This window comes from Octopus bimaculoides, chromosome 30 (assembly GCF_046866305.1).
Source record: "Octopus bimaculoides isolate indiv1 chromosome 30, ASM4686630v1, whole genome shotgun sequence".
In the NCBI taxonomy this organism is placed as follows: Eukaryota; Metazoa; Mollusca; class Cephalopoda; order Octopoda; family Octopodidae; genus Octopus; species Octopus bimaculoides.
The window spans coordinates 2,650,362-2,678,245 of NC_142957.1; the positions used below are offsets into that span (position 1 = coordinate 2,650,362).

Below are 27,884 nucleotides of genomic sequence, written 5' to 3' on the forward strand. Positions count from 1 at the left end.
TCCTTTCTCAGAATATATTTGAGTTGGTTGTAAAGTATGCTTGTTGTTCCTTAATATCAAGACTATGATCAGAGGCGTTTCGGTCATGATCATCCCGTCGATTTACTTATATCCCAATGTGTGTTGTGTTCTTTCCTTGGTTAAGACGATAGCGTGTGAGACAATGGAATATCATTGTCCCAAATGTTTACGATGGTGCTGATTACGCCAATGTTCAAGTAATGGAGATTTATTAGTCCTCAAACCTGCATCTACGATAATTATTGTAATACATCACATGATGTGGACGTTAGTTTTCATAGAACTCCCCGAAACATAAGTCCGAACTTACTATCAAAATGAACCATTAATTTGTTAAATGAGATCTAGGACTAAATTATTCTGCTACAAGCAGAGGAATGAAGGTTGTATTCACGTGAGCATCCACTTACCAATTTATTATTATTCCATTTACACACAACAGTTTAGATTGTTGGAAAGAATTTTCCTACGTCGTGCTACATCAATTAACCTTAGATGTCAAGAATCTTCCTAAGTATCCTTGCTGTCCCTAATAACACTGTTTTCTGGAGCTTCAATAAACTAGATTTAATACTTATTTCATCTGTGTAAATCTTTAGGAATAATTCCTAATGCACTTATAATAACGGGGATACATTTTACCCGCACTTCCCATAGGCTTTGTAACTCAATGTCTATGTTCTGTTACTTTGCTGTTTTTTCTATACCTCTTATAAGGATTTTGTCATTATTTGTGACTGTAAAGTCAATTACCTAGCGCTTTCTATTCTTTTTATCTGCTAATACTAATTCAGGCCTTCTAGCTTCTACTACTCTGTCAGTGTGAACGTTAAAATGCCACATCGTATACTTTTTACTTTCTAGCACTTTACTAGGTTCATGTTCATACCATTTATCAGTATGCTCAAATCGTAGCTTTCTACCTATCTCTCGGTCGATTATTTTCCAGAGGTTGTCATGTCAAATCTTGGATTCTTTCTTTGGCAGCTTGATAGATTCACTTACGATATTAGTAACACTTTCTTCTTTTGATTTACCTAACCTACATTGGGAATTTACCTGGTGTTTGTCTATTTTGGCTTTTATGTAGTAAGTTCTAAATGCTTGATCATGCACTATTGCTTACAAACTCTGTCTCCCTTTTCAGCTTCCTTTATGCAACCGTATTAGTCTGTGTATGATTGCATGTTTAGGCGCGGCAGTTTGGTAAGACCATATTAGTCTGTAATTGTCCCCACCCTCTTTTCTTTCTGCATCATTTCTGTTCCACTGGTGATTTGTCATTTATTTCCGGATGCCATATCCCTATTTAGATATCTTTCCTATCATCAGCTTCCTCAACAGGGGCAGACAGGTGATAGGCTGGTGATTATCCACTGCATTGCATTTGTTGGGATCCTTTTGGCAAAAAAATTTTTGTAATTGTGGTCAGCCATTTTTGGATTTATACACCGTTGTTGATCATTTTATGTATTTGCTTGGCTATTCTTCTGGGTAGTGCTGGGAAATTTTTCAGCCAATATCTTTGTACACCGTCCGGTCCAGGGTATTTTCAGTTCATCGATTTAATGACTCTGGCCCACATTGGTAGTCAAATATACAATGAGGTGACTGACTTAGCTGTTCGACAAAACGACACCGATAGAATAAGTACTAGGCTTTCAAAGATTAAGTCCTAGGGTCGATTTGTTCGACTAAAGGCGGAGCTCCAGCATGGCCACAGTCAAATGACTGAATCAATTAAAATAATACATACGTTGGGCTTCTTTCCGTTTCCATCTACCAAATCCACTTATGAAGCTTTTGTGAGTCCAAAGGCTACAGTAGAAGACATATGCGTACTGTGCTAGGCAGTGGAACTGGACCCGAAACCAGATTTGGAAGCAAGCGTCTTACCACACGGCCACGCCTAAACATGAACCCATACACAGATTCAATCCAAACAAACACGCATAAAGTTGAAACACTTTCCAAGCCGTTCACTTTATAATTTGTTAAATGATTAATATGGAGTCCATTAATGAGTAATGCTGTGGTTTGCTGTGATGCTCTTCTGGTTTCTGCATTGAAAGCGTTTTGCGTAGGATGTGTGCAGTGCCTAGTAGTGCAATTTTCTATATGTTATATATATTTGTAAGTCCTGGTGTTTTTGTTATGTATTTGTCTGAATATTTTTTTATTACACCTAAGACACCTACTATGATAGGAATTGTTTCTGTTTTTAGATTCCGCATTCGAGTTACCTCTATTTCCAGGTCTTTGTATTTTGAAAGTTTCTCCATTTCGTTTTGGGAAACGTTGTCATCTGCTGGTATTTATACATCAATTGGAATGCATTTTATTCCTTTATGATCTTTGACAACTATATCTGGTGTATTTGCCTTAATTTCTCTATCTGTGTGTATTGGCATATCCCAGAGTATGGTTGCTTTATCGTTTTCTGTGACCTTTTCTGGCGTGTGTTTATACCATCTTCTTTCTGTTGTTATTCCATAGTGTTGGCATAGCTTCCAGTGTATATAGGTCCCAGCTCTGTCGTGTCTGTGAATATATTCCTTCTTAGCTAGGACTGGGCAGCCAGAGATAATATGATTTATTGTTTCTTGTCCATCGCCACATATTCTGCAGTTACTTGTTATGTTTCTTTTCATTATATGTTTTTGGTAATTTCTGGTGGGGAGGCTTTGGTCTTGTGCAGCAATTAAAAATCCTTCAGTCCCTGAGTCCTGAGCTTGTCAACCATTACTGGGATTTTTCTCTGTCTATTTCTTTTTCCTTTAGTTTAGCCCAGTATTTACCATGTAGGGGATTTTCTTGCCATCGTTTTATCATGGTCCGTTGCTGTTCTAGTTTTAGTTTGGATTTCATTTGTTTTATAGCTTTAGGTAGTATGATTTCTTGTTTGTATTTGTCAGCTTCCTTAAATACTGAATATTATTATTATTATTTTTATTATTATTATTATTATCATTATTATTATTATTATTATTATTATTATTATTATTATTATTATTATTATTATTATCATTATTATTATTATTATTATCATTATTATTATTATTATTATTATCATTATTATTATTAAGGTGGCGAGCTGGCAGAATCGTTAGCACGCCGGGCAAAATGCTTAGTGATACCTCGCTCATCTTTACGTTCTGAATTCAAATACCCCGAGGTCAGCTTAACCATCCATCATTTCAAGGTCTATAAATTAAGTACCAGTTTTGTACTGGGATCTATGTAATCGAGCACCCCACCAAAACATTTTAGGCCTTGTGCCTATAGTAGAATCGACTATTATTATTATTATTGTGGTTGATGTTGTTGTTGTTGTTATTATTATTATTATTATTATTATTCGTAGTAGCAGTAGTAGTAGTAGTAGTAGTAGTAGTAGTAGTAGCAGTTTATTTAAATTCTTTCTTAACACATACTATAATCTCCTCAGCGATGCTCTGCTCCATCTATTTCCTCTTGTTTTGCCAATTTCATAATAAATATTATATTAAATGTCTACTTATCTTCGGTTTGTCAAGAGGATTGTCAAATAATTTCTACTCGGAACAATTGTAAATATATCACTGGTTAAAACGGAAGTTTTCAAGGAGCAGCTGCATATTTTAGTAATTGTTTTCGATTCCTGTGATACTTGTGAAGCTTACTTTCAACGACGCCAATGTCTCGTTTTGACAAATACAAATTGATAGTTGCATGAAAAATTCGGGCAAACTGGAGTAGACGTAATGGGTAGGGTAGGTCGGAGAGGGTGGGTGGGTGAAATAATAATGGGTGAGATGAGGAAAAAAGAGAAATGAATACACACATATACACACACACACATGCACACATATGTATATATGTATATTTATATATATATATATATATATATATATATATATATATATATATATATATATATATATACCGCAGCATCTTCCAAATGTAAGTAGTTTTCGTAACTCATATCCTCCGACGCTACTCTATCTCTTTCTCTTCCCCCCCCCCTCGTTCTTCCTCTGTACTACTACGTATCTCGCTTTACCCCTCTCGTTCTTCCTCTGTTACTACTACGTATCTCTTTTTCCCCCTCGTTTTTCCTCTCTTTCTCTTTTCCTCTCGTTGCTCACCTATTCTTCTACTTCCTCCCTCTGTTTCTCTCTCTTCCCTTTACACCGGCATGGTCACATGCTTCCGGTCAATAATCCTTTCCTTCCTTGGCTTTCGCCAAGCAACGCACGCACCACTTTGTCCCTCTCGGGTCCGTGCCTCATCGCGTTCTTACACACATAATTTTTCTCGTCTGGCCGTAAAGCCTTTTCTGTTTGTTTTCCTGTCTTATTTTTTGTCCGCCACTACATTCCTCCATGGCTAGATTTAATTTGCGTATACAAATTTAATCTGCGATCCATGGGACGAGCCGTTTTAGCGATGCGTCCTGCCCAAGCTCGTCGAAACGCCAGTGTTAAAACGTGGGTGGCTGATGAAGGAGAATGTTCTCTATGTGGCTCGTGTGTTCTCGTCTACGTTTGTTTGCAATGTCCTGTATCCAGATATGCACCTATACATACAGGTGGATGTCGGTATGCACATACCTGTATGTATATATGCATATACTCATTTACTATTTGTTTATATATATATATATATATATATATATATATATATATATATATATATATATATATATATATGTGTGTGTGTGTGTGTGCGTGTGTGTATATATATATATGTATATATATATATATATATATATATATATATATATATATATATATATATATATATATATATATATATATATATATATATATTGTTACGATCAGGCGAATTCTTGTGTATAAAAGTGGTATACACTGATCGCAACCACAGAAATTGTTCAAACAGGGAATTAATATTCAAAGATAGGGATTATGTGACAACAGGTATAATACATAAAGAAATTCATGTCCAGGCTTCAATTGTTCAAAGTTAGGTAGTGAGCCGTCCGGTTCGTAAACATCTCCCTCTTGTATTTTGTACAATCCAACCAAAGTCCCACTGTCTTCTCCACTCCCCATTTTAATAGGAAGTAAACAAGATTACCTGCCTCGCTCGTTAACAGAAAGTAAATGAGATTACCTGTCTTGTCACTTCCAGTATATATATATATATATACATGCCTACATCATTTCCATTCTGCCAAAAGGTCGTTGACAAACGATTATCTCGCCACCTTTAGAAGACGCTGTAAGTTCTCTTCCTTCATTATATTATACATATACATACATACATACATGTATATATATATATATATATATATATATATATATATATATATATATATATATATATATATATATATATATATATATATATATATATATATATATATATATATATATATATATATATATACAGAGAGAGAGAGAGAGATTGCGAGAGAGAATTTGGAGGCGGGCAACCTGATAGAATCATCTCAAATGGAACTGCCCGAAATCAGGACTTGACTGAGGAACCAAAGCCATGAACGACCCGTCTTTCTTTCCCTGTCCTAATTGTTGTTTCCCCTGTCCGCCTTTGTATCGTCTATATGTCCGAATCTTTTATTGTCCTCTATTGCGTTTTGGTTCCAATTATATATATATATATATATATATATATATATGAATTTTTTCCTCCAATATAATTCCTGTACATCACCTCCAAACCTTCCAATATATACGACGAGGGTTCCCGTTGATCCGATCAACGGAAGAGCCAGCTTGTGAAATTAACGTGCAAGTAGCTGAGCACTCCACAGAATCGAATACACTTAACATGGTTCACGGGAACATTCAGCGTCACACAGAGTGTGACAAGGCTGGCCCTTTGAATTGTCGGCACAATAAGTTGTTGGCACTCCCTCTCTTACAACAAGATTTCCATACATCTCTCTCTCTCTCTCTCTCTCTCTCTCTATATATATATATATATATATATATATATATATATATATATATATATATATATATACTAGCAGGTATACCCGGCGTTGCCCTGGTTAAAGAGAATAATGAAATCTAAAAACGCCGTCTAGACTACGCATCATCTTTATATATAGAGATTATATACACACGCGCACCCAAACACACGAATATATATGTATATCAATATAAATATATCAAAGTCAATGAGGTTTCGTAAAAGAAGGTGATCATGTACATACTTTCTTGCTGTTGTGATTATAACACCTCATTGTAAACTATGTTCCATGTTTTCCCTTGTGGAGCATATACAAATAGGTTTTTTGTTGCTGCCCAACATACAGTTGTCCATGTGAGAAGCAGGGCTCTTCCAAGAGAAGACCAGCTACAGACAGTGTTTGACCCTGATATTTGTTTATGGACATGGCAAAAGTCACACGAAGGGGGAATTGTAGTCTTCTGAATGTAAAAGGAATGTCTGCTCCTGATGGAGTAAGAGGAATTCTTGGAATAAAGACGTCATCCCCTTTTGCACATCCAGAAAGAATGGTAGCCTCGATAACGTGTGACATCATTTTCTAAATAATGCTCATCTGTTATGTTCGGGTTAAAATTTCATCAACATCAAAAATATATGAATTTTCATGGGAGTTATGGCCGTTATGCAAAGAATTTCATAAAGATCCATTCAGTACTTTTGACGTAGTTTTGGATAAGAAAACAAATGACTAATGTGTGTGTTTGTGTGCATGTGTATGTGTGTGTGATGGGTGTATATATGTATAGATATCTGCATGCATGTATATATGTATATATGTGTACATATTACATGTACATCTATATATATATATATATACATCTACACATACGTATACATATACATGTATGTATAGATCTATATATATATACATATACGTGTACACCTATATGTATACATATACATCTCTCTCTCTCTTTCTCTCTCTCTTTCTCTCTTTCTCTCTCTCTTTCTCTCTTTCTCTCTCTCTCTCTCTGAAAGTATCTGTCATTACAGTGTCGAAATGGTGTTCATATACATGTATATGTATACATATACATCTCTCTCTCTCTCTCTCTTTCTGTCTCTCTCTTTCTCTCTTTCTCTCTCTGTGAAAGTATCTGTCACTACAGTATCGAAATGTGATTGTTTCAGTCAGTGGAATAGTTTCATTTTTAAAGTGAAAGTATTTGACATGAGTGTTTTTGTTTCACTTTTGACACGTAATACTTAAATAGTGGAGGAGATATTATGTTGCCGTGTGCTCGAACTCTGCAAGAAGTTAAAACATTTTTTTGACTAAAACACAACTGGAACCCTAAGTAAGGCATGTGTAAAATTTGAATGAAATTGGTTGCGTAGTTCTCGAGTTTTAGGGATTCACACAGACAGACAGACAGACAGACACACATTCTCATATATATATATATATATGTGTATATATATATATATATATATATATATATATATATATATATATATATATATATATATATATATATGCTGGTTCTGCTTGTAGGACCTTTAATTATTAATTAATGATTCTTTGCCTTATGAGATTACTTTACGCATGCTTGACACTTGATATTATATATATATATATATATATATATATATATATATATATATAAATATATATATATATATATATATATATATATATATATATATATATATATATTTATATATATATATATATATATATATATATATATATATATATATATATATATATATATATATATATATATATATATATATATATATATGTATATATATATATATAGACGGGTGTGTATGATTGTGTCTAGAAGAATATATTACTCAAACAAATTCTAACCTTGTCTGATTTTCACGATTTATTTACAATCTTAAGAATATATGATAAGACAATACAATATAATGAAACGATAGAATATCAAATGTCCATTTTGATTGAGCTAGTACTTCCATGCATTAAACTATGCAATCTTCAAGTTTATGTAGTAATGGTGACAGTTATGCTTCACAATTTACAACTGTGGCGAGATGACAAAACTCTGTGCCTTAAATACAATTGTATAGGCTTCAGATTGTTAATTTTTGCAAACTGTATTCTGACAATCAGTATGTTCCTTTAACAAATTACTTAAGCTGATTGATGTTTGGTTTAGACATCACATATTGCAACCTTTTCAATAACCATTGACTATATATATTGCGTTGTCCGGAAAGTTCATGCCGATTTATATTAGTTTACCTTTCGACTTATTTTAGAACATGGTTGAGTCCACAAAATAGGATTTGACTACACCTCCATTTAGAGCACAGTTTAAGCTATATTTTTGTGGAAGAAGGTTTATGTTCCTATAAACTGTGTTAATTCTGTAACTTTTTAATAGAAGAAAAGAAAGTTCATTTTCGGCACCTGATGCTTTTCTTTTTCCGTAAAGGGAAAAATGCCTCACAAGCAACCAAATAAATAGGCGCAGTTTACGGTGAAGTTTCTTTATCCGAAAGGAATGTACGGAAGTGTTTCGCAGGGTTTCGAGCTGGAGATTGTAGCCTTATTGATAAAGAGCGATCAGGCAGACCATCCACTACAGCTGATGATCAAATCAAGTCATTAATTTAGATTAACCCACATTGCACAACCCGAGAATTGGCAGAAAGCCCCAACTTATCAAAATCCGTCATTCATGAGTACCTGGTAAATCTTGGGTACACGAATCGCTATGATGTTTGGGTACCACATGAGCTGAGTGAGAAGAAACTTTTGGATTGCATTTTCATTCGCTTTATAAACGGAATGAAAACGCGCCTTTTTTAAAGCAAATTGTGACAAATTGTTTGAATGTTTAAATATATATACATATAGACATTCCTGCGAAATACGATTAGCTCTTAGTTTTCTCAGTTATCATTCATAAATGATGATAGAACGACCACAATCAATGGAGTTAGATTTGGTCTTCTTTATTACCTTTGGATATTAATTTTCGAGTGAAGTCAAAATTGTTACCATTTCGGACAAAATGCTTTGCAGCGTTTCTGTCGGCTATTCATGTTCTGAGTTCCTTTCCATCTGAAGACCACTTTGCCTTTCATATCTCTGAGGTGCTAAAGTCGAATTAGTCGGCTGTCCACTTCCCTCACAAAACAACAACTACTGACCTTGTACCTAAGCCAGGAACAACTTTATAGGCGGCAATCTAGGATTTTAGGACAAAGAATTGCTACGCAGTGTCATATGTAATCATGTATCGTTATATAAAGATGCATCAGGATATATATACATACACAAACATGCACAGGTATGTGTGTGTGTGTGTGTGTGTGTGTGTGCGTAAGTGTACCTGTGTTTGATTGTGTATGAGCGTGCGTGTATTTATGTAAATGTTTGTATGTATATATAAATATATATATATGTGGGCGGGTTTCTGCTTGTGTGTGAGAATACATGCACATGTGTGCGAGGTTAAACATACATATATATATATATATATATATATATATATATATATATATATATATATATATATATATTTATATAAAACTATATGTATATATATATATATATATATATATATATATATATATATATATATATATATATATATATATATATATTTATATAAAACTATATATATATAGCTGTAGTATACCGTCAACCCAATAAGGGAACACACCACTGCCGTTCAGCCCCAGGAAGCCGGACCGCTTCCTGTCGGCTCCGACACAATTACTGTGTCCTTAAGTTTGCGAAGGGGAGGCAAGCACCCCCACCCAGACCAGACAGCACCCAGGGACATGCCTCTGAGTCCCTGCCCGCCATCAGCCCGAAGTAGCCCGCCAGCCGGACAGAGAAGCCCGCTTCGCCCCTGCAAACTTATGTAAATCATAGTGAAGTCCACTCACTGATCAGCAAAACCAGAAACATAACATTTCTAAATCTCACAGTAATTGTGTCGGGGCCGACATGAAGCGGTCCGGCTTCCTGGGGCTGAACAGCAGTGGTGTGTTCCCTTATCGGGATTGTCACATTGGGTTGACGGTATACTACAGCTTTATCGCTCCACTGCTGCTTGGGTCTCTCTGGGAGATTTAGAAATGTTATGTTTCTGGTTTATATATATATATATATATATATATATATATATATATATATATATATATATAAAATATATAGTTTTAGGGAAAATAACCAATTTTCAAGAACTCATCGATGAAAATCCACTATCACATATAGAAAAATTAATAATTAAAAGCACAATAAACGAGTATAATATAAAGTAAAGTAAATATCATAAGATAAATATAATAAAAAGATTACACGTGTTTCATAACCAATTTTCAAATAGAAAAGAAATTTAAATCGATTAAAATCAATTGAAATTATCGAAAATAAGTTCTATTAAAAAATATAGCTACTCGTCAGATCGTAAGTAGAACAATAATTAGATATATATCTCAACCAACAATAAGTACCAAATGAATTAATATGAAATACTTATTATATAAAGATAGAAAAATTATTAAAAAAATATCATGATATCAAAATAATAACCATTCAATAATCATCCCTTCATCCATTATAATAACATGTATATTATATAAAAAAACATCTTACATAAATTATCATTGTTTTAAATACAAGTTGAACGAAGTTTAAGTTTAAAATAATAATGAAGATAAAATTAGTACATATTTAACCGGTGTAATAGTTAAAGCTATACTATTTAAAGCTAAAGACGTTTATTTAATTATAATTAAAGATCAATTGAATAGTAGAAAAATACAAGATTATTTATTTCTACAAACGTAATAAAAAAAATATGAATGAAAAAATTATGAATGGAAAAAATTATGAATGAAAAAATTAGGAAAGAAAAAATTATTAAGTAACATTGATTTCAAGGCCTTCCCAGATGAGAGACTGGTTGTTCTAAGACATTTATCGATTGTAAATTTTGTTTGCACAGTTACCTATCGGTATAGTGGTCATTTGCAAACTCCAGAGGCGACACTTTCATTTCCCTTTACTCCAAACGTCACACGTTGTTATTCCAATTGGGTCATGCCCTTCCAATTGCTATAGATCCGTAATGCATCTTGCAGCTGTGCCTGTTACCTGTATGGTGAGGAATCCTACATGTATTGAGAATGTGTGTGTGTGTGTGTGTGTGTGTGTGTGTGTGTGTGTGTGTTTGTCTGTCTGTCTGTCTGTGTGAATCCCTAAAACTCGAGAACTACACAACCAATTTCATTCAAACTTTACACATGCCTTACTTAGCGTCCCGGTTGTGTTTTAATCAAAAATAATTTCTAACTTATGGCATACTTCCAGTCCACAGCAACATTATATCTCTTCCACTATTTAAGTATTACGTGTCAAAAATGAAACAAAAACACTGATGTCAATTCGAACCGGAATCTCCAAAACATTGTCCCCTTACATCCCATTCTCAGTTAAGTACCACGGCAGGTAAATACAAATTAATTCTCACGACGATATAATGGAAGATGGTAACAGACATTAACCACATACTACCCTGTCAAGTCAAATATATTGTCATCCAATTCAACTCTAACCTTCCTACCCTAACGACAGTTCTAAGGACCCAACAAGACTATAGAACCACTTCACTGCCATCCGTTTTAATACCACTTCATTATTACCGCAGCATTTGCAAGTTTGCAACTTATCTACACTTACATAATAACCATTCCATTAATATTTCATAATTCACAGTGTACTCACTGCATTTCATCATGCTTATTTTAGATCATGCCCCGAAGAAAGACTTCTTCAATTGGACGCAAAACTGCGAAAGGTGCAACATTATCAGCAAAAAGGGCAAATGAATCGTCATTGGAAACTGACATTAGACGATCACAAAATGCTGAACGTACAGCCACTTCAAGAGCACTCCAAACAGATCACCAGCGTACACTTCGACGAAATGCTGATGCTGCCTCAACTGCTGCTGCACGAGCGGCAGAGAAGAAAAAAAAAACGTGCTACACGACTGCTCAGGAATGCTGCCAACATGGCTACTGTGCGAGCTTCCCAGACATTACAACAAACATATATTATGCTGCAGACTTCCATTCAACAAAGAGCTCATAGACGAGGATTTTCAACGCCATGCAACTCACGATGGTTATTAAAGGCTTTCAGCTACAACCCTAACATTCTATATGATGGCCACCCAGATATAAACATTGGAGATATGTCCCTCACTTGCTCTTTCTGCAATGCTAATAAGTGGTCCAGAGAAACTCCTGCTATGTGTTGCGCTAATGGAAAAGTTAACATCACTCCCCTGCAGGATCCACCACAGCTGTTAAAGTCACTCTACGATGGCAAAAATACAGAGTCGAAACATTTCCTAAATAACATCCGCAAGTACAACTGTGCATTCAAAATGACATCTTTCGGCGCTAATGTTGTTCAAGAAGGTGGGTTTATGCCAACTTTCAAAGTGCAGGGACAGGTTTACCATAGGATAGGATCGCTCGAACCTGCTGAAAATCAAGATCCTCAATTCCTTCAACTGTACTTTGTAGGTAATTTACATGAACAAGCCACCCGACGAAACTCCATTTCCAATGGCACTAAATTTCAATTGATAATGCAACTTCAAGACCTGCTGCACCAGACAAACAGCTACGTACGCAGCTTCAAGTATGCCTTAGAAACAGAAGCTTCTAATTTCAATGTTGTCATAGATGCTCAGAAAAGACCATCTACAGAACATGCAGGCCGTTACAATGCACCCACATGCAATGAAATAGCTGTACTCCTTCACGGTGAACAGCACAATCCCACAGACATTGTCCTTAGGCGACGTGACACCACCGTCCAACGAATTACCGAAACACACAGATCATACGACACACTTCAGTATCCACTTCTGTTTGTTTACGGTGAGGATGGCTACCACATCGGTATACAACAGCAACATCTACAAGATCGTCATGAATATCTGAACAAGCAAGTATCCTGCATGGACTTCTACGCATACCGATTTATGACACGAAACGACTCCTGTAATCATCTCCACCAGTCTCGAGATCTGTTTCATCAATTTGCAGTTGATATGTGTGCAAAAATGGAATCAGAGAGATTGTGTTTCATCAGATCACATCAACAAAAATTGCGCTCTGACAGCTACATCCATCTCCGAGATGCTATCAACAATGATGCTGCTCCAACAAGCATAGGAAGACTTTGCATCTTGCCTTCCACATTCACTGGAAGTCCCCGATATATGCATGAAAGAACACAGGATGCAATGACCTTTGTCCGCCATTACGGCAGGCCTGACTTATTCATCACTTTCACATGCAATCCCAAGTGGAAGGAGATTCAGGACGAACTCTTCTCCGGTCAAAAGCCTAAAGACAGGCATGACATCCTCGCCCGAGTTTTCCATCTGAAATTAATTACTCTCATGGACCGCATCAAAAAAGGGCAAATCTTCAGACCTACACAGTGTGACATGTACACAATCGAATGGCAAAAAAGGGGCCTTCCACATGCTCATATCCTGCTTTGGCTCTCAACGAAGATCAAATCAACTGACATCGACAAGATAATCTCTGCAGAACTTCCTGATCCAGCTTTAGACAAGGTACTATACGACATAGTTAAAGCAAACATGGTGCATGGTCCATGTGGGCGTGGATTCAACATTAACTCACCATGTTTGAAAATGGCGTATGTTGAAAAAAGTTTCCAAGGAAGTTCCTACAAGCAACTCAGACAGGTGCTGATGGGTATCCCTCATACAGACGGAGAAAACCACAAAACGGCGGTTTCACAGCAAATATAGGACAGCACGAGGTTGATAACAGATGGATTGTTCCCTACTGCCCACTCCTGTCAAAGATTTTCAATGCCCACATCAACGTTGAGTTTTGCAACTCCGTTAAGTCCATCAAGTATGTTTGCAAGTATATCAACAAGGGTTCTGACGCTGCAATGTTTGGACTTCAACAACAATACTGCCAGGATGAGGTTACGCACTATCAGGTGGGACGCTACATAAGTAGCAACGAGGCTTTCTGGCGCATCTTTGGCTTTCCACTTCACCAACGACACCCCGCCATTCAACAGCTTGCAGTGCACTTAGAAAACGGTCAAAGAGTCTACTTCACCGATGCTAATGCTTCTCTGTTGGCAGAGCAACCAAGGGATAGCACACTCACTGCATTCTTCAAGCTGTGTCAACTGGATCCATTCGCTCAAACCTTACTGTATCCACAGATTCCACCATACTACACTTGGAATGGAAAAAAATGGAGACCAAGGAAAGCAGGTCAAAATGTTTGTGGATACCCTGGCATTAAGTTTGATATTTGCCTTGGACGAGTATACACAGTGCATCCCACTCAATAAGAGTGCTTCTACCTCCGCCTACTGCTGCATGAGGTCAGAGGCCCCAAGTCTTTCCAAGACCTAAAAGCCGTTCATGGCCATGTCTGCACAACATACAGAGAAGCCTGCTATCGACAAGGACTGTTGGAAGATGGTGCACAATGGGATGCAACTTTGGGAGAGGCTGCTTTATCAGAATCACCTAAAAGTCTCAGGACACTGTTTGCAGTATTACTTCAAACATGCGAACTGCGTGATCCTGCAAATCTATGGCTCAAGTACAGGGACAACCTGGCTGAAGACTTTCACCGGCAAGCTCAACGGCTCTATCCTGACATGGAGGGTATCAGCAATGAAGTTTACAATAAAACTCTCATTGACATTGAAGACAGAATTGCTACACTGGGTGGTAATGAATTGTCCACATATGGCCTGCCACAGACATTCAGGTCAGGGTCAAATAGCCTTCCCACTGCTGTCATTCGTGAAACATCTTACGACACTCAAGCGCTTTCAAACTACATTGCTGAAAACAAGCATAAATTACTTCCAGACCAGCTGCAGGCCTACACAACTATTATTAACAGTGTACGCCAACGTGATGGACAAATCTTCTTCCTCGATGCTCCTGGAGGGACAGGGAAAACATTTATAACAAAGCTTCTCCTTGCAGAAGTTAGGCAGCATCAGGACATTGCAGTAGCTGTGGCTTCCTCTGGGATTGCAGCTACTTTGTTACCCGGTGGCAGGACAGCACACTCGACTTTTAAACTCCCTTTAAATTTAGCAGCATCCGAGATGCTTTCATGCAACATCACCAAAAGCTCAGATCAAGGGCAGGTACTTAAAAGGTGTCATCTAATTGTCTGGGATGAATGCACCATGGCTCACAAGAGAGCTTTGGAAGCATTAGATAGAGCCCTGAAAGACATCCGAGACTGTCACGCTCCAATGGGAGGTGTTACGCTTCTGTTGTCAGGTGATTTCAGGCAAACTCTTCCTGTCATTCCAAAAGGCACTAGAGCAGATGAGGTCCAAGCATGCCTAAAGTCCTCTACCCTGTGGCATCATGTTACTATCCTCACTCTTAACACTAACATGAGAGCTCAGCTACACGGCGACCAAATGTCCAAAAAATTCGCACAGGACATTTTGACAATTGGTGATGGTAAGGTGCCTCTCGATGCTGCAGAAGAAATAGAAGTATGGCCATTTTGTTCTGTTGTTAATTCTGTAGATGACCTCAAACACAAAGACTTTCCCAACTTTAAACAAAACTACCAAAATCACAATTGGCTATGTGAAAGAGCAATATTAGCTCCAAAAAACGTAGCTGTTACAAAAATTAATCAACACCTGATGCATTCTCTTCTCGGCAATCTTCAAACTTACAAGTCTGTTGATACAGTTCCAGATACAAATGAAGTGGTGAACTATCCTCCTGAATTTCTCAATTCGTTGGAGCCTCCAGGACTACCTCCCCACATATTATCACTTAAATTTGGAATGCCTGTTATGCCGCTCCGCAATCTGGAACCACCAAGACTTTGCAATGGAACACGACTCGTGATAAAGAAAATGATGTCACACGTTATCGACGCTACCATTCTTTCTGGATGTGCAAAAGGGGATGACGTCTTTATTCCAAGAATTCCTCTTACTCCATCAGGAGCAGACATTCCTTTTACATTCAGAAGACTACAATTCCCCCTTCGTGTGACTTTTGCCTTGTCCATAAACAAATCTCAGGGTCAAACACTGTCTGTAGCTGGTCCTCTCTTGGAAGAGCCCTGCTTCTCACATGGACAACTGTATGTTGGCTGCTCAAGAGTGGGCAGCAAAAAAAACCTATTTGTATATGCTCCACAAGGGAAAACAAGGAACATAGTTTACAACGAGGTGTTATAATCACAACAGCAAGAAAGTATGTACATGATCACCTTCTTTTACGAAACTTCATTGAAGTTCATATATTTATATTGATATACATATATATACGTGTGTTTGGGTGCGTGTGTGTATATATATCTCTATATATAAAGATGATGCGTAGTCTAGACGGCGTTTTTAGATTTCATTATTCTCTTTAACCAGGGCAACGCCGAGTATTTCTGCTAGTATACATATATATATATCTATATATGTAAATACATATATATATATACATACATGCATATATATATATATATATATATATATATATATATATATATATATATATATATATATATATACATACATATATATATATATATATATACATACATATATATATACATATATATATATATACATATATACATGTGTATATATATATATATATATATATATATATATATATATATATATATATATATATATATATATATGTGTGTGTGTGTGTGTGTGTGTAAATACATATATATATATATACATACATACTTATATATATATATATATATATATATATATATATATATATATATATATATACATCATCATCATCATCATCGTCGTCGTTTAACGTTCGCTTTCCATGCTAGCATAGGTTGGACTATTTGACTGAGGACTGGTGAAACCAGATGGCTGCACCAGGCTCCAATCTGATTTGGCAGAGTTTCTACGGCTGGATGCCCTTCCTAACGGCAACCACTCAGAGAGTGTAGTAGGTGCTTTTACGTGTTACCCGCATGAAGGCCAGTCAGGCGGTACTGGCAACGGCCACGCTCAAGATGGTGTATTTTATGTGCCACCTGCACAAGAGCCAGTCCAGGGGCAATGGCAACGATCTCGCTCGAAAATCCTACGAAGGCCAGTCAGGCAGTACTGGCAATGGCCACGCTCAAAATGGTGTATTTTATGTGCTACCCGCACAAGAGCCAGTCCAGGGGCGCTGGAAACGATCTCGCTCGAAAGTCCTTAGACATGCCGCGGGCACAAGTGCCAGAAAGGCGATGCTGGGCACAGGTGCCATCACAAATTCGCTGAGTTTCGTGTCCAATCTAACTCGATTTCGATTTCACTTGCCTGAACAGGTTTTCGCAAGTGGAATTTAGTGTCCAATTTAACTCGATTTCGATTTCACTTGCCTCAACAGATCTTCACAAGTGGAGTTTAGTGTCCAATGAAGGAAGGTACGCCCAAGTGGACTGGCTGAGGCCTTAGATTTAGATCTCACTTGGCTTGCTGGGTTTTCTCACGCACAGCATTTGACAGAGTATCTACAGCTGGATGCCCTTCCTAAACGCCAACCACTCAGAGAGTGTAGTGGGTGCTTTTACATGCCATCGGCATGAAGGCCAGTCAGGCAGTATTGGCAACGGCCATATATATATATATATATATATATATATATATATATATATATATATATATATATATATATATATATATACATACAAATATACATATATATAAATAGTTATATAGATGGATTGGTAGATAAATAGAAAGGAAGATAGATAATTAGTAGAAGTCGCAAAGTGACTTAAGTACTGAAAGTTTCACATGCATGTACTAATTTGCATACGAGCGCATGCGCACATGTATTCATCTGCATACGCGCACTCACACACGCACTTGTTGTAGGATCGACTACTCACGACTAGCTAGCGTGGGTGCTCGTTGGGGACCACTCTGCTTTAGTAGTACCGGAGTAATATTTACTGCATTTTATACTTGGAGAAAAAAATACATTTTCCCCAAATGTTAACTTCATTAGAAAAACTGTATCAGCTTTTGTAAATGCATTAAAAATACTATAACATAATCTGAACATTATTTCAGAAATAATCTCCGTTCTCTTGGAGCATATAAAAGACAAATTTAGGTGAGGCGAAATGAGGTAAGTTTGTTGCTTCAGTTCTTCAGAATTACATTTGAAATCAGATTCATATGCATCAATATCCATCCTTACACATTCGAATAATCAGAAATGTAAGAAGAATATAAAATATCTAGAGTAAATTGAAAAAGAATATGAAATTAACAGAATTTGACCAAATAAAAAAATCTCAGCATAAAGTTTTCTCTGTAGCTTTTTCACGATCTTCAGTCCCATTGCATGGCATCTTGGGCAAATGTCTTCAATCGTAACCTCAGGACAACCGAAGCCTTGTGAGCGGATTTGGTAGATGGAAACTGATAGAAGCCTGTCGTGTGTGTATTTGTACATATGTGTGTGTGTCATTGTGTCTGTGTTTGTCTCGCCCATCACCAACAAAGGGACTGATAGAATAAGTAGTAGGGTTTATAAAATGAAATAATTCCTCCAAAGCAATGCTCCAGCATGTCTACAGTCAAATGACTAAAACAAGTAAAAGAAAGAATATAGGCAAAATGAAATACCTCGTTTCAGTCAGACTGCGATCATGCTGGAGCACTCACTGCCTTGAAGAATGTTAGTCCAACGAAATCGATCCTAGTGCTTTAAGCTTGGTGCTTATTCTGTAGGTTGCTTTTCCTGAACTGCCAAGTTTCAGGGACATAAACACCCCACCAAACACACACACATATTTATATATATTAAAAGTGTGGAAGGCCGATCCATGGGATAACCTTAGGTTTCCCATCCATAAAGGGTTTAGGTTTATGGTATATTGTCAGATCCTTGGAGGAGGAAATACCTCACTACTCAAAGGTAACAATTGGGATCGTCTGCCTTAGCTATCAACTTCCAGCTGTGCCACCATCTTGTGGACCCTAAAAGGCAAGCAGGAACCTCCTGAAATGTAAATGTAGTCTGTAAATCTCCATTCTGCTGTTGTTGCCGTCGGGGGAACTGCCATTGTTGTTAATGTTGTTAACTGTGGCGAGGGTGGCGGCATTGCTGGTTCTGGTCCCATATCTATGGCTGCTACTGTTTCTACCAGTGGTATTGCAAGGGCTTGCTAGTACTTTGGCTTCCTAGACGACCCCTTTGATTTCGTAGTGCTCCTCCCCCACCGTGCATCTGTTGCAATCCATGCATGAACATCCTGCCTCTGCCCATGGCCTATGGGCACTAACTAGAATGCTCTTAATATTGGGGACACAGCTGAAAGAGACTCTAACATTGTACCTGTTGAAAATGGGCCCGTACCAATGGGAGCTGGTGAAATGCTTATCTATTAATTTAAGGAATATTCTACCGACAGGCATTTTTGTGTTAAGAGAGAGAGGGGGTTGCAAACCAAATGGTATTTCTGTGACGCTTCCTTCTGTGGCTGTTGGGTTTCCAGCATGTAGGAGGTGTGGTCCCTAAATCCACTGGCAGCTAGAGTCTTGTTATAGTAAGGGGCCGCTGCATTGAAAATATTTTGGTTAGCGGAAAGGTTCATAATTCTCTTCTTTAGGATTTATGTTTTTTTACGGAGGATCCTTTTTCACTTCCTGGCCAGTGTTTTACAGAGACCACGTGGTTTATGTTAAATAGCTGGTCAGTGGGCCATGCCTATGCATATTTATGGTCTCTCAAATACGAAATTTTTTTGTCTTTGTCTACTCCACTAAAAATATACCCACACCATCCAAAAAGCTGTACACTTGAATGCTGCTGGAAAAGATAATGGACATAATTCGGCATATGTGGTGGAATGCTAAACCCTTTATGGACGGAGACCTAAACTAGTCCCATAACCAGCCTTCCCCATTTTTAATATATACTGCTCTATATCACAGAATGTGCTTCTTTCAGATTCATGCGTTTTACAGATGATATATACACACATACATATATATATATATATATATACATACATATATATATATATATATATATATATATATATATATATATATATATATATATATATATATATATATATATAAATATAAGGGTATTGCAGATAAAATAAGACAATTTTTACAATACATAAAACTGTTATAAATACTAAATTAATAGTAGTGGACAGATATAATTTTAACGTAACATTTATCACTCAATATGGCCACCCTTTTGAGCCTCCACATAAGAACAAAAGTTTCTGTAGCTCATACAACATCCACCTTTTTGAGTTTGCATGTCGCACGCATAATTCAAGTCTTCAAACTGTTGGCACACAAGTGTGGTGAAGCATTGGTCCTTGCTTGAAGTATGCCCCATAAAAAGTAATTGAGGTGGTTGAGATCTGGGCTGTTACTGGGCCACATGTTGACTCTCATAAAAAATAGCACTCTCACACCAAGGAAGGCCTGTGTTGCTTTTGACCTGTGGCATGGTGCAGAATCCTTGATAAGTACCACATTTTCTAGCTAAAAATTCTGCTCCTTCCAAAGCAACAGAGTTCTTCAGGTTGTTCAGATATTCCTTTGTGCCAGACTCAATGATGTGTGGTTCCATGACACTTCCATGGCTCCAAATACCACCACAGAGGCAGGATTCTTAGTCTCAAATATGGGAGGGACACCAGAAGGGTTGTATGCAATCACTCAAGAATTTCTGTGATTCACCTCAGTGTTGACAGTGAACTTCTCATCCACAAACACAAGTTTTTCCTGCAATTTGATGCTTGATGAGCGACAGAAGCTTTGGGCATTTCTCAGCTCTGGTTGCTTTGGCCTTAGCTGTCAGGAGGTGATAGCATCATTGAACATAGCTAGTCATGCCAAGGATCCTGCTCACAGATCTGGACACTGTACAAAGGGACACATTGCATTTTTTGCAAGAGTTGTCATGGATATGGATGAATTGGAATCACTTTGAGTCTTGTGTTCTTTTCTATCAATCTTTCCTCCTTTAAATTGTTTATACACATGATAAACTGTTGCTTTTGGAAGTTTCGTCAACTTCGCAACTTTATTGGCAATGTGCCCAGAGGATTAGAGTTTCAAGCAAGCAAGGTTTTATCAAAATAATAGTAAACCCACAAAGTCAACTGCTTAAAATTAGTCTCAATTTTCTGCAAGACTCTCTCTCTCTCTTTATATATATATATATATATATATATATATATATATATATATATATATATATATATATATATATATATATATATATATATATATATATATATATATATATATATATATATATATATATATGTATATATATATATATATATATATATATATATATATATAGATAGATAGATAGATAGATAGATAGATAGATTTCTTTATTAGCCACACAGGGCTCAACACAGAGTGGACAAAATACAAATGTAGAGTTTTTCTTTACGAGGGGGTCGAAAACAAAGCAGAAAAAAAAACAAAAGTGGGGACAACGATGAAAAAAAAACATCGCAAAACGTTTGGGGTATTTACAAAAAATACGAAATAATACAAAAAAATTCCCAATAAATGTGGAGGTTATCCGTGGAAAGAAAAACCTACGAAAAGACCACGGTAACCTCGGTCTTTAGTGTCACAGTTTGTTAAATAAAATTTCTTTTATTTAAGCAAGAAACGTAAGTAACTCTCTGTTTACAAAATTTTAAAACGTTTTATAGAATCATGGTCAAGGTGGCTTCGTCATTTATACGTGCCATTCTTGCTACATGTATCCATCTTTTTTCGAAACATTTGCTAGACAACACTTGCCTCTCTACTCTCACCTTCCTTTTCAAGTGATACTTGAAAAAGTTGATGAGAGATTGACCAGAGAGGAAAGTATTTGTCTCTAATCCTTTCAGACGCGTCCACCAGATGCATTCTTTGGCCATAGCCACAAGTACGATAAATACAGCTCTTCCTTCTCGTTTAAAGGAAGGAGGCGTGACGATATTGACGATAGACTCGGTTGATAAACCGACTCGTCCCACACGCGACAGCAGTCGTTCGACATAAGCCCACAGCTCCGTAATGGTTGGACACTGCACGAGTGCGTGTAGAACGGTTTCATCGCTCTGACCGCATCTCGGGCAGGTCGGCCCCGCATTTCGCGAGCCGTGTCTATAGAGCTTATCCCGAACGGGTAGCGCCTCTCGGTAACACTGCCAGGCCAGGGATCTCTGGAAGTTGTCCATAGGTCCCGGCCCGAAAGTCGTCCTGAACAGGCGGGTCAGGTATTCCTCGTCGACGCCCAGGTTCGCCCCGAGATCGTCGTCGTACCTGCCCTCCACTAATCCCCTATAGAATGACTTCGTTGTGATGCAGCCGCTCAAGGTCGACCCGGGACGGCACAGTTGTTGCAGAGCAACGCGACACTCACGGTGCCATACGCCATTCCTCGGCCTCTTTTTGATCCACGACTGCAGCTCGGTCATGGAGACGAGCTGCGGGAAAGCGCGTCGCACAAACGGCGACCACACCTGCTCACCGTCGTCTACATAGAGCCGGAGATGTCGCAGTCTCAGCGCATGTCTGCGCATCATCAACCACGGCATGCCCAGCCCTCCTTTCAGCGGGTGTTGGCAACAAACGGATCGCCTCACCATCGGAACGCTTCCTTTCCACAAAAAGCGGAAGAGGATGCGCTCCATTTCGGTGATGGCGCGATCGGGACAAGGCACGACGGTCAGGCGGTATTCGATGACGGACGCGATGTACGCGTTCGCCACCTCCGCCCGACCTTTTAGGGACAGCTTCCTCTCGGACCATTGCCGGCAGAGAGTGGCCACCCTACTCGTTATCTCGTCCCAGTTCTTCTCCGTTTGCAGGTCCGGACCGAACCAGACTCCGAGCAACTTGACCGGACCGTCCGTCCAGCGTCCCACTACTGAGGCGCTGCCGGACGGTATGGGCTTGCTTCTCCAGGTGCCGAGCAGCAAACCCACCGACTTATCCCGGTTGATTTTCGCTCCCGTCACCGCTTCGTAGTCTTTCAGCGTCTCGCCGACAAGCTCGATGTGCTCGTGGCTAGACGCTATGACGGTGACGTCGTCCGCGTATGCCGACACGCTCGTCCCGCACCCCAGTTCTCGCGGGATGCCCCTCAGCGTCGCCAGCTTCCGCAGTAGTGACTCGAGAGTCAATACGTACAGGAGCGGCGACAGGGGGCATCCCTGACGAACCGAACGTGCAATGTCGAAGGGTCCCGATAGACGTCCATTGACGCGAACAACCGAACGGATGCCTGTGTACAAGGCAGCCATCCAGCCGCGGAAAACGGGACCGAAGCCGGCCGCTTCGAGGACGGCCTCCAAGTATCGATGGTCTACCCTATCGAAAGCTTTGGATTGATCCAAATTCATCAGGGCCCCACCCATGCCAGGTTCCTTAACTACCCTCTCTATGATGTAGCGCATCAGATGGAGGTTGTCATGGATGCTCCGGCCCGGCACGGCGCACGTCTGCTCCGTGCCGACTAGTTTCTCGATGACAAGCGCCAACCGCTTGGCTAACACCTTGGCCAAAATGTTCATGTCTGCATTGAGCAGAGTGATGGGCCTAAAGTTATCTATGGCGTCCCCCTTGTTTGGATCTTTCTTCAGCAGCGTTACCGCTCCTCGGCTCACAAAACCGGGAATGCTCCCGTTCTGCTGCCAGTTGCAGTACACGGCCGCCAAGACTTCTCCAAACAAGTCTGGCATACAGTTGTAAAGCTCGTAGGGCAGACCATCCAAACCCGGAGATTTGTCCGTCGAGCAACCCGCCATTGCGTCCCTCACCTCCTCCGCCGTGATGACCCCTTCGCAGCACTCCGCCTCTCTTGCCGAGAGTCGTGGCAAGCTGTGCAGGTAGGCACTAAAGTCCACCTTGCCTTCTCGCTCGCCACTCCTCCCGAACAGTCGGGCAAAATGCCGCTGAAACGCCTCGCACATCTTGCTCGGCTCGAGCAATTCGCGCCCCTGTTCGTCTACCAGAGACCGGATGGTGGCTCTGTTACCCCGCTGCGCCTCCGCCACCCGGGCCTCTCGTGTGGCTCCAACACCTTCATTCCTCAGAGCACGCATCCTTGCCCTGACAGCACACTCTTCGTGTTTAGCATTGAAGTGTTGGTCGAGGGCCAACCTCGCCGCTAAAACGTCGGATGCGATGCCACTTCGCAATGCCTCTTCTAACTTTATCACTAGCTCCCCCTCTACTCTGTTCCTCTCTACAGCTAGTGCCCTACTATACCTTATTGCTTCCGCCCTTACTGCTCTCTTGAGGGCAAACCACCATTTGTTGTTGACGATGGCTCCCGTCAAAGCCCTCTTTACTAACGTGCTAATCCGGTCTCTGAAAACCTGTCTCGACGGGAAAGACGCGTTTAGTTTCCAGTAACCGGGACCCTGCCTATGTGCCTTATCTAAGTCTAGCGTACACGTCACAAGTTTGTGATCCGTGTAGCTGACTATGTGGAACTGTGGACATCCTAAACTATCTCTATCTCTTGTCCTACACACTATCCTATCTAGATACGATCTCGACGACCCAATGCGGTTGCTCCAAGTCCACGTTGGCACATTTGGGTGGTCGAGTCGATACCTGTCAGACAACTGGAAGCGTCTGAGCAGGTCTATGAGGCCTTTGCATCCCCTTCTAGTTTTGTCACTCCCCACGTAGTCTAGATGCGTGTCCAAGGTAGCATTCCAATCCCCCACTAAAAGTAAGGGACGAGACGTTCCCAGGAATACTTCTAGAGGTCGAAAGAAGTCTGACCGACCTGTTAAAGGAGGCACATAAACTGCCAGCAACCGAAAGCGCCTCCATCGCTGCCGTCCACATCTAGGACAACCAGTCTACCCTCCGGGTCCGTAAATATCGTCTTTACTTGGAGATCCAGACTCTTGCGAAAAAGAACCGCCGTGCCACTACCGCCCATCCTCGGCAGACAGGGAGAAAAATAAATGTTAAACTGTCCGCCAAACATGGACTTTAGGGCCCGCGGTTCATGGAGTCTGGTCTCACTAATGGCTATGATATCCAAATTGTGTGACTTGATGTCATTTAAGAGGTACCCTTGTTTCGAAGGGGACCCTAAGCCACGCACATTCACACAACCAATCTTCACCATGATTCTATTTATACGTGTGCTTTAAAGCACAAAACAAAAGAACAGTGTGTTACTTACCGTTAGAAAGTTTTGTTTCCTCCTTGGATTTTTCACCAAGGAGGCTATTGTACAATTTCTTGCACAAATATTTCTGGAATACCCCTACCGAGTTGGGGTAGAGGGATTTTATTGTGTTGTGTAATGCTGGTGTTACATGAATAATTTTAATGTGTTTTGGCGGTGTTGTACGTGGGTGGTTGTTGGTTTTGATATCGTTATTTGTGATGTTTGTTTTAGAGTTGATGTAATTCATCAACTCTGTGTTTGTACTGTCTATTGCTGTTAGCATTGTTTTTTTTATATTACTATTGGTGTTAGTAGTATTTTCGGGAGATGTGAATCTCCCTGCTTTGTTTGTGTTTGCATTTTGTTTTGTTTTCTTCTTACTGCGCTTCCTCTTTCCTTTCGTAGCTATTTTCCACTCCTCCCCACTCTCTTCATCGGATGATGGGAGATCTGAGGAGTCAGAAAGAGGTAACGGCAAATTTTGTGCGTCTGTGTGTGTTTCTGTGAATGTTTGTGTTGCTGTTTTTATTGATGTTGGCTGCTTGTTATTTGTGTGTGGTGTATGTGATATGGGGGAGGGAGAGGCAGTCTTGGAATTTTTTTTTTCTTCTGCTTTTGCAGTTTCTGTTGTCTTTTCTGTTGTGGTTATTGCTGATATTTCTGTTGTTGTTTTTTGTGTTGCTGGTGGTGTTGGTAGTAAGGTTTTTCTGTTGGGGGTATTTGGTAGTTGTTTCTGTTGTTGTTGTTGTTGTTGTTGTTTTTGTTGTTTTTGTTTAGCGGCCAGAGGGCAGTCTTTTTTCAGATGTGCTTCGCTGTTGCATAGGTAACAGCGAGGTCGCCTGCCCTCTACCACCACATACAGCTTGTGGTCCTCTGCCAATCTAATGTTTGGAGGAATTTTCTGTGAAGCCTCCTCCGTGATGTGGAGAAGGATTTCCAGATCTTTCCCTCCCCAGTTCTTTTCCTCTCCGACCGTAATCTCCAAAATATTTGCCTCCTCCATTTCCAGGCACACGGCCGATATCAGCCATTGGGTGTCCACCTCCGATGGCACATTTTTTATCATAACTTTGGTCACTCTCTGTCCTAGATAACTCGGTATCATTACCAAGTCATCTGTGCGGAGAGAGAGTGTCGAAAATTGTTTAGCTAAATTTTCATCCAGAAATCTCACCTGCACCGTCCCAAATTTTCTTCCCCAGGTGAAATGATTCTGATAAGGCCAAATTTTTCTAAGAAAAACTTCAATTTTATCTGTGCTAACATTTTCTACACGTCTGGTTTTTGTGTTTACCAGTTTATAAATGATGCACTTTTGTTTTTCATTTCTATAATATCTTTTGGTATGTTTATTCTGACATCATCTCCTTCTTTCGTAAGAAGGGATTTTGTGTCTTTTATTTGTTTTTGTGTGAATGTCACTATTGTTCTTTTTTCCTTTAGAGCATTTGCGAAATTTGTTTTTGTTGTGCTGGCGGACATGTTCTTCTGGATATTTTTGTTTATGTTGGTGTATGTACTGCCTGGTTCAAAGGTGGTGGTAGTGGCAGCAGAGTTTGTTGAACAGGTGATGGTGTCATTGCTGACGGCCGATAACTTTACGTCCTTGTTGTTGCTGTTGTTGTTGTTGTTGTTGTTGTTGTCGTTGTTGTTGTTGTTGTCGTTGTTGTCGTTGTTGTTGTCGTTGTTGTTGGTGGTGGTGATGATGGCGTCAGCAGCAATGGTGCTTACGTCAGAGACATTTGTGACGGTTTTTACGCATGGTTTTGTAACCTTGGTTACAGTTTTGTTTTTGTTGTTGGTGTTGGTGGTGGTGGTGTTGGTGGTGGTGGTGGTGGTGGTGGTGGTGGTGAGAGGGATGTTAGTAGCTGTAATCACAGTCTTTGTGACGTTTACAGCAACTGCGTTCCTGTCACTGTATGAGCACGCGCTACTCTGTTCTTTTTTCTCTTCTGGCATCTGAAGCCTCGGGAAATGCTTGTCAAAAGAACAAGACAAGCGTTCCAAAATTATGTTTCTCGACATTTTTCAAATGTCAAGAAGGAAATTTTTGTATTTTGCTAGGGCCGAAACTGCCCCTGGCGGTCAATTCCTGCCCTTGAAAATACACACAAATGAAGCCTAGGTGCTTCGCAACAAAATTATTAAAACATTCCAACAAAATGTGGACAATAAAAGGTCAAATAAACGTTTACCTTCGCAGCCGATGTGACAGCACGTCCGTGAGAAGAGATAGATAGATAGATAGATAGATAGATAGATAGATAGATAGATAGATAGATTCTAGTAATCCAGTAGTACTCATAAAAAAGCTCCTTAATGTATCATTCTACAAAACCTAGAATAAATAATATGATACAAAAGAAAACCGTGTTTATATATATAGCCATTAAGAAAATGGAGAGGATACAAAAACGACATGCATCAGCCAGTAGACATTCTAGTATGTCTCTTTATTCCAAAGTTATTAGAAGAATACATACACATGTAATAACCATTGTATTACATACACGTGTACTAATATTACAGAAAAGAGCAAAAGATCAGATTGTTAGTAGGTACTAGTTCCTTATGGCCGTTTCTGCCAAGAGACAACGAAATCCTCCATGCCATCTCCATCTCCTCAGTTTTCTGCAGGGATGGGCAGATAAAGTTTGGATG

At 39.2% G+C, this 27,884-nt stretch overlaps 1 protein-coding gene and 1 pseudogene across 2 annotated transcripts in view; both read left to right on the forward strand.

Annotated features, from left to right (window-relative positions):
* LOC128251273 (acyl-coenzyme A amino acid N-acyltransferase 1-like) overlaps positions 1-27,884 on the forward strand; it is a 128,766-nt pseudogene that overhangs the window by 98,341 nt on the left and 2,541 nt on the right. Inside the window, exon 2 of the transcript XR_016239192.1 lies at positions 18,130-18,164. The product of XR_016239192.1 is annotated as an acyl-coenzyme A amino acid N-acyltransferase 1-like (transcript). The remainder of the gene's footprint in view (positions 1-18,129; positions 18,165-27,884) is intronic.
* On the forward strand, positions 12,387-13,796 carry LOC149130127 (uncharacterized). Its single transcript, XM_089345843.1, has one exon. It carries the CDS (start codon positions 12,387-12,389, stop codon positions 13,794-13,796), a length of 1,410 nt encoding a protein of 469 aa, XP_089201969.1.